Genomic DNA, 8,249 nt, shown 5'->3' on the forward strand with positions numbered 1-8,249 from the left:
CAGCTGAAGATCATCCTCCCTTCAGAGCCACCTTTCTTAAAATAATTGAAGCACTGAAATTTGAAAGCACTCAAAACTCTGATCTGGAACCTATTAACTACACATTGTTTAATAACATGTCATAAAGCAGAAAGTTCAGCAAAATCTCACAGGAAAAGCATATATTTAAGGATGAGCACAGAAATATTCACATGCTTTAAAAGACACAGATCATCCTCCCTTCAGAGCCACCTTTCTTAAAATAATTGAAGCACTGAAATTTGAAAGCACTCAAAACTCTGATCTGGAACCTATTAACTACACATTGTTTAATAACATGTCATAAAGCAGAAAGTTCAGCAAAATCTCACAGGAAAAGCATATATTTAAGGATGAGCACAGAAATATTCACATGCTTTAAAAGACACATGATCTACTTACACATAAAATACTTAGCCCCACGATTAGCATCCCAAGCAAAGCACAAAGCCACCTGTCAAAGATGAAACATCACTCAGATTGGTGATAATGAGATATTAGAGCTGCTCTTGAATGTTTCAAAGTCACATCTGAAGTGCTGAGTTACACAACAAAAGTAGCAACATGTTCCCAAAAGCAATTTTGCTACTATAGAACAAACTTTAATAATTTCCACTCCCAATAAACTGCTCTGGGAAACACTAGAAATGGTACACGAAGAAACTGGAAGATGATTAGTATTTTTAAATGAAGCATACCTTCCAATTTTGTGTGCCAGTATCCCAAAAAGATTAGTCCCAATGAGATAAGAGATACTAGCTGGCAGAAAAGCAACGCCTGAAAAATATGAATGAGATGTTTTATCAGCAAGGATTTTAGTGAGGTGTTAGAAGAAACTAATAAATCCCAGACACTGCAATTTTGATCTGAACAGATCTAATAGAGCCCAAAGAATCAAATATCCGGTTTGCTGCAGCCTTCTCATGAAATCTAAGGACATCATCTGTGAAATGCAGGAGCAATGTGATGCCTTTGAAAACAGCATCAGCTACAAGAACTGGTATGGGAGAGGGGATGGAACAACAAAGAGCAAAAAGTTTATATCTAGCTACAATAAGCTTTGGGATAGGTCAAGGAAAGCAACTCTTCTGCAGTTTCACGGCGTATGGAGCATATGCTCAGCACATGCAGCCAGAACAGTCAGGGGTGGGTGAATCCCTCCTGGAGGAGGGGACAGCAGAACTGCTGCTGTGGCTTTGCAAGTGACAGTCCCTCTCCAAGCCTGAGAATTCCTTGAGGCTTCCTGTAACAGGCAAGTCTGTAGTGCCATGACGTGGTCCTTGGCCAAGCAGTGACTGAAGTCAAACATATATCAATAATGTAAGGGTAAAACATCTTTAAAAGTATTGTTTTGGAACTATTTAGCCAACGTATTTTTAGTTATTGGTTTAAACGGAAAAAACATTAGTTATGTGTAATGACTAGCAGGTGAGGGCACCTGAGTAAATTCCTTCTGACCCTGATGGGAGGGTACCCAGACTCTCATCCCTCACATCCGCTGTTGGGATGAGCAGATTTTTCTAGCCTTGAGGTTTTCATAGCAGTGGCTGTATCTGGGGTAGATGCAGGTTACACAGTGAGCAGAAACATCTCTGGTTTAAATGCCAGTTGTAGTCTGTACTGGAGGATTCATCCTCTCCCTACACACAGGACTCAGCCAGAGGGGAAATGTCAAAGGCAGAAATGGGGAACACAGTGTGCCATTGCCTCAGCTGCCTGGAGAGCACCAGGGAGGCTGATGAAGGTGAGTGTGAGAACATGGGCTGCCCTTGACAAGAAGGTATTTTATGAAAAATACCAGAGAGGCAGAGGGACAAGGTGGCTGTGCCTAATGCCAGGTCCTTGTGCTGTGTTGTCGAATGGGTCATATGTCTGGGAAGAAACAACACACAATATTTTGGTCCTGTTAAATTTTGCATCTCAAGAAAAACCAGACTGGGAAACCTGGCAAAACTGAGAAAGTCTGACAAATTAGTGCATGGCATACCAAGTCTTCCATTTGGTCAGGTAATTCAGATTTAGAAAGCAGCCGTGACATTATGGTACATAATCAAACCATTTCCTTCAAGTGTATATGCTCCTCATCTTTCACCAAGGCAACATAGATTTTCTCATTTCCTGCCTATCCATCTTCCTTCCTATCTCTCTGATATTCATAAGAAAAAAATCGAGAGGTAATTTTTAGCACAGCAATATCCTGTGATTAAAATCCTTGTGGGTTACAGTGGTGGTGCTGGGGAAGCATTTCATTTTCACCTGTGTAACCACAGCTACCTCAGTACTGCTTGGAGCTATCTGGTTATACCAAATGGTCACACAGAGCAGACCTTGACAGCTGTAAACTGGAAATAATATGCAAAGGCTTTTTCAATCAGATTTGCAGGTTGGTGTGTAAGCTGTGGTATATTGAAGCTGAACCACAGATTTCTAAATAAGCACAGTAACATTAATTGTTCAAATCAAGGTTCTTTATACCTTCTTCAGATCATGCTTCAAACAGCTGGATCTCCAACTGCATAAGGTAATCATTTGCTTAAAACCCTGCAGTTCATGATATAATTTAAGAGGCTTAAAAACTTTAATTAATGCTGTGAAATCAGATAAAGTGTAATGGAGTCAATTACTTATATCATTAAGGGGTAAAATTAGTCTTCATTTAAAATGGATGATTTCCTTCTAGGAACCTCTGTAAGTCTCATTTCTGTTGCACTAGTGATATGAAACTCTGGCGAGGGAGGTAGATAAGCAGTCTTTATTTTTCCTTTGTGAGGTTCAAAGTACCTAAGTTTGCATGTTCATTTTGCTGTATCACAGGCTAGAAGTCATTACCATGGTCAACAGTCCAGCAGCACATTTAGAACTGCATCTATGCCACCCTAGATCTGAACTGCACTAATTAGAACTAAGGTTTGTGCTTTCTATAGGGAAATGTAATGTATTGTAGGGTTGCCTACATTAACATAAACTAAGGATATCAGTTGGATGCTAGCAGAACATCATTTTCATGAAGGATTTTCCTTTTCTTTCAAATGCCACACACTGATATTAAAAAATACCCTCATGAAACAGCACAGCACAGAATACTTCATTAATTTATCAAATAGATGCATGAAGACTGGGCATCCCTCACTCAGGAAGATTCACATCAACCTCTCACACACAGTTTGACACTCACTGGAATTTATTCCATTTTCTGGTGGTGTTTTTCTTTCCCTCCTGTTTACCTCCAAGAGAGAATAACTGTTCCAGGTTTACACTCTAGTCTAACTTGATACATGGGACATGTTCCCTGTTTGCCTGTGGCCACTGTTTTCCCAAGGCTGTGTCCCTGCTACAGGTTATAGGGAGCTCCAAGTTGGGGCTCTCCTATTGCTTTCTGTGGGATGACTCAGTAACCACTAAAAGAACATAAAATCTATCAAATTCAAGGGAAACTGCTCCTCATGTTCTTGTGGCCACATTTTAAGTCCATCCTTCTTCCACATGTTACCAGCCTGGAAGGAGTTTGTGTTGGCAGGAGCATGATTTGCACCAAACATGGTGCACCTGCTGCAGAGTTCTGTGGCTGCTGCTCCTGGCAATTCAAAGCAGGGACTGAGGATGGATTCCCTCTGGGGAAAACAAACCAAACAAATTGTTTTGCTCTGCAGGGCTGGCTCTGCAGCTCAACAGGCATCTCGCAGCTGCCCCAGCCAACACTTGCTGCCAGATGTGTTTCTGGGGTTCCCAATGGAGCTGGATCAACCACAGTGCTGTGGCTGATGCAAATATTTCTCCTAGCAAAGTCAGTGTATCCCCTTACAGAGCCTCTATTACAACAGCATAAATCCACTATCTATTCTTCTTACAGACCAATGCTTGTAATTGTGCAGGTATAACTCTGATAATGTAAAGATTGTAAAAGAAAAATTACCCCCCTGAAGCAAAGAATCATGAACAAGACCAGAACTGAGACAATCATTAGACAAAATATAGAGATGCAAATAATATACTGTACTTTACCAAGCTGCCACTTTTTTGAACACATGGTCTCCATCATCCAGATGGGTAAAGCTGGTTCAAGCATAGCAATAGCCATGTTTGCAAAGCAGATTGAGCCTTAGAGAAAGAAAAGGAGGGGAAAAAACAGCAGCAATTATTTCTTTTGACTATGGACAAAACACCATACAAAGAATGGATGTTTTTACACCAAACATCACACTTCTCACAGTCCTGTTTGTCAAGCATCAGGTGTTGATTAATGTTAAATAGAACACAGTGTAAAATCACTGAAGACTAACTTCTTATATATTTCTATTCTCCCAGAAATTCTACAATAAAGGTTAAGCTATTTCATAATGTGAAAGTTTGCAGTGAGCTTGATGACATTTAGAAAGTTCATGAGGTCTGACTGTTGTACAAATGATTAGCTAAAACTACAATCTTCTGGTCTTTACCTAGTCTCCTGGGGCAATAGTAGAGCCCTGTTGTGTAAGAGGCACAGGCTCTGACCCTATGCCTCTGTCATCTGAGAGATCATGCCTCCATCACATGAGGAGATGTAGAGGTCTTGATCCTAAAAATACTAAGAGGCAACCACAGAGCTGCCTGTCCCCTACGAATGGGAATTTTCTGTCAAGATCCTATAGCTAGCAGCCAGGAAGGCCATGCAGCAAAGCACGGGTTTGGCTGGGCTTGCCCGGCCTGATGAATTTCAAATGCTTACAAATCTCTTTCGAATTTCTGGACCTTTAGTAACCCAGACACAAAGGATTACAAGTGGTGGAAGTGCTGATTCAGTCTTGCCTGCCAGATCAGCTCTGCCCTGTGCCACTGCCTGCAGTTCCAGGCTCCAGTGGCCTCGTGTCACATTCGTCTATCCTCAGTGGTGCACTTAGCTTTAGTGCAGGGATTATGAAACCCCCACGGTATTTCTTTGGTTTCAAGATGCCTTTCACACTTACTCAAAAGACCCTGAGGCAGTCAAAGCTTCATGCAGGGCAATAGGACATGTCCCCTCTGCTAATCCCTTATGAAACAGCTTTTGGAAGTCACTGCTAGAAGTGACAACCTCAAACTTGTGTTCTTGTTTTTCTTCCTAATATTTACAATCTCTGAAATTTAGGAAAATATTCTAGACCCTTACAGTTATTAACCATCCCAATTTTACTTAAAAATACATCTGAATTTGAGGTCAGAGAAACGTTACTTCTCTTGGAACAAGTTCCTCATCATAAGGTTCAAAACCAAATGAGCACTGATGTCATTCTTTGCTCAAACCTGTCAGAATATATTAGACTGTGTATCCACAATTCCTAAAATGGATTTGCTGGCTAGCTGGCTCACTCCCATCCTGGGGCAAGGAGCAACAGTTCAGCACTGCTTTGCCCTAAGGACAAAACCCAACCTTTCCACTCCAATGCAAGCTACCACTAGTGGGTCTGTAAGAAACCTCAGTTAAACTAACCTCTTCTGAGCCAAAATCAGCCATGCTCAAGCAGTTCCTTGATGCTGGAAAAACATTTCAGGCTGCACAAAGTGCAGCCAGAGGATGTAGGACCATTGTAACAGAGACAGCTTAAATAGCAAAGGTCTTACTCGACTCTTAACAAAGTTCACCAAGCAATGAGAAACAGGTGTGCTTGCACATGTTTGTGCTATCTGTGTCACCAGAGCTTACCAAAGTACTCTGGTGAGAAAAGTGAGTGCCTGAGCTGCTACTCTGCAAACTCAGGGCACAGTCCAACAAAGAGCATCATATCTTAGCAAAACTTCCCTGAAAGAAAATACATATTTTTTCCCTCTGTCTTGCATGGAGCTGGCCTCTCCTTAATGGGCCACATGGCCCTTTATCAAGGGCATAAATTCTACAGCTTTTCTTCTTTGAATTAGATTAAATGTCCTGTGCTGGTCAGAAGGTGTGAAATTGCAGCCTTCCAGCTGGATCCCATCTCTGTGGCTCAGAATCCACTCAGCTTTTGGCAGAGTGCCTGACATCACTGGTCCTTTTCTGTGTGAGAGCAGGTACCCAGTGAAAACCTGCCACACACCTTCTCAAGAACCATGTGCTCATGCTGATAACTGTCTCAACTCTTGTTTTTGAACCCGGTAACTTAAACTTATATGTCTGTCAATGCATCTTTGTCTGCCAGTAGCACCCAACTTTTATTTAATCCATCTCAGTGAGGTCTGGCTGCAAGAATGCCATTGACTTCATTCACTGAGCTCCTACCAGCAGTGACAAAACATGCCAGTAACATTTCTTTTGCCCGGGTCAGTGAGTACTGATGACATGTACTTTGAAGCATCACCTCTGACACAAGCCACAGAGGAGGCAGAGTCTATATTTGCACACATTTCCTTTCTCCTGCAGAGGTTTTCATGCATCCAGTTTCATCTGGTCCTGACTCTCTCATGCCCATGTCCTTGCAATCTCTCCACATGGGCTGGTAACTGCACATTCAACAGGAATGGCCACAGAACATCCTGCAGCAGCTATTGCTGGCACTGAAGCTAACCAGGCAGCAGGACTGCCCATAGGGACTGTGATACATAGGGAATCTGTCTGTTGTAACAGCCAACTTTATTAACTCACAGGCAACATGGGTTTATCAAGGTAAAATGTTATGTTTTCAGAAAGAAGGGAGAGGAACTCCATGCTTGAGCTCAAGACACCTTGTTGAAGAGTAATACTGTACTATAGATAAGCCAAATTGGTGTGCAAGGGATTCTATTTTGAGAACACAAATGGTTATGACTGAAGTGTATGACGCACACTCAGGAGATTGAATCTGAATTTATACTCTGATATCAGTGTACCTAAATCAAGAGGGCAAGAAACACTGAAACTGTTCATCCATTTACAGCACACGTAAAGTGTCTCTGGCTTTTACTGGTGGTTAACAAGTCAGCTCACTAGTCAGATTTTTAATGAGGTACTTAACTGCCTGAAAAGCCATTCAAAACCTCTTCTAATCTCCCTGACCAGTGCAAACCCACTGGGACTTTTAAATTAAACTTTCAGACCCTTTTTGATGGAAAAAAAGCAGTGGCTTCAGAACTGAAGCAATTAATATTTAAGCAGCGGATTCCTGGTGCATCAAGGAAGCTGCATTTGGACTGATGTGCACTCATAGGCCTGGTAGAAGGCAGAGGTCTTTATGTTTCTACCCCTCCATACATCCTCCCTTTCCCTCCTCCTGTTGTATTCAGCTGCACTGGATCAAAGGGGAAACAGGAGGCACTGTGCAGGAAAGCAGAAAGAGCCAGGGCAGAAAAGAGAAAGGTGTCTCTGACACACACTATCCTGATTCCAGGCTTCTTCTCCACTTTGGGGCTCTGAGACTGTGCAGCCCTGCTTTACAGAGCCTGAAACATCATTGAAACAGCTTCAGAGAATAGCTGCAGAAATTAAATGCCATGCACATGTGTTAGAATTTGGAACAAAGTCCATCCATGCTCTTAGTAGACGTGAGATACAGTCAAAATAGTGGGATCCATGGTCCCTGGTACCTTTTCTCTTCCTTGGCCAAGACTAAGTTTGGCAGGAGTAGCTGAATCTTAGTCAAATAAAATACCCCTTAAAATCCATCCCCTTGTCATATTTTGTGGTGTAAAACAAGGTCTGCCACAGACTAGACCTTGGTATGGACTGCATATAACTTAGGCATCTGGTGAATATTGTTAGCACCTTGCAGCACCTGCTTCAACCACTGTGAGACACAAGTTACCGAATTAGAGCAATGAATCTCTTATGACAAGTGCTGTCTCTGCTACTCTTTTCCCTCAAATACTTTTATTCTATGGAAAGGTCTTTCAATGCTCCGAGAATTTCTCAAGCAAAAATGTTTGTGTAACTTTAGTCACAGCCCAACCAAGTGTCTGGTCACAGAGTTAAGGTTATGATAATTCCCTAAGATCACCAAGAAACAGAGAACTCAAGAAATGCCTAGAAAAACTGCATTGTTGGACAAGCAAGTTAGGACTAAGAAACAAAACTGTGAAAATAATTATCTGTTTCCGGGTTATTTTATCAACATTAGAAAGGGCCAGGCTTAATTATAGACTTCAGAATAAACACTCCACAAAATGCAATGCAAAAAGGAAAATGTCCCTTGAGATGAAAAGACTCATTAGACAAACAATCCATGTAATACCAAATGCCATTCACCATTCAACTCAGACCTTTTCTGAAATACAATCTGCACTCAGGAGACCAAACGCACTCCCTCTTCAAACAGCAACAAAGTTCA

The 8,249-nt window shown here is 41.7% G+C and overlaps 1 protein-coding gene across 1 annotated transcript in view; it reads right to left on the minus strand.

The window, feature by feature from the left end:
• SLC18A2 (solute carrier family 18 (vesicular monoamine transporter), member 2) overlaps positions 1–8,249 on the minus strand; it is a 28,462-nt gene that overhangs the window by 5,254 nt on the left and 14,959 nt on the right. Inside the window, exons 9-11 of the mRNA XM_009076294.1 lie at positions 4,021–4,116; positions 717–795; positions 421–472 (exon numbers count right to left, since the gene is read on the minus strand). Of these exons, the coding sequence (XP_009074542.1) occupies positions 421–472; positions 717–795; positions 4,021–4,116 (227 nt within the window). The remainder of the gene's footprint in view (positions 1–420; positions 473–716; positions 796–4,020; positions 4,117–8,249) is intronic.

The sequence above is a fragment of the Acanthisitta chloris genome, unplaced genomic scaffold, assembly GCF_000695815.1.
Source record: "Acanthisitta chloris isolate BGI_N310 unplaced genomic scaffold, ASM69581v1 scaffold9330, whole genome shotgun sequence".
Classification (NCBI taxonomy): domain Eukaryota; kingdom Metazoa; phylum Chordata; class Aves; order Passeriformes; family Acanthisittidae; genus Acanthisitta; species Acanthisitta chloris.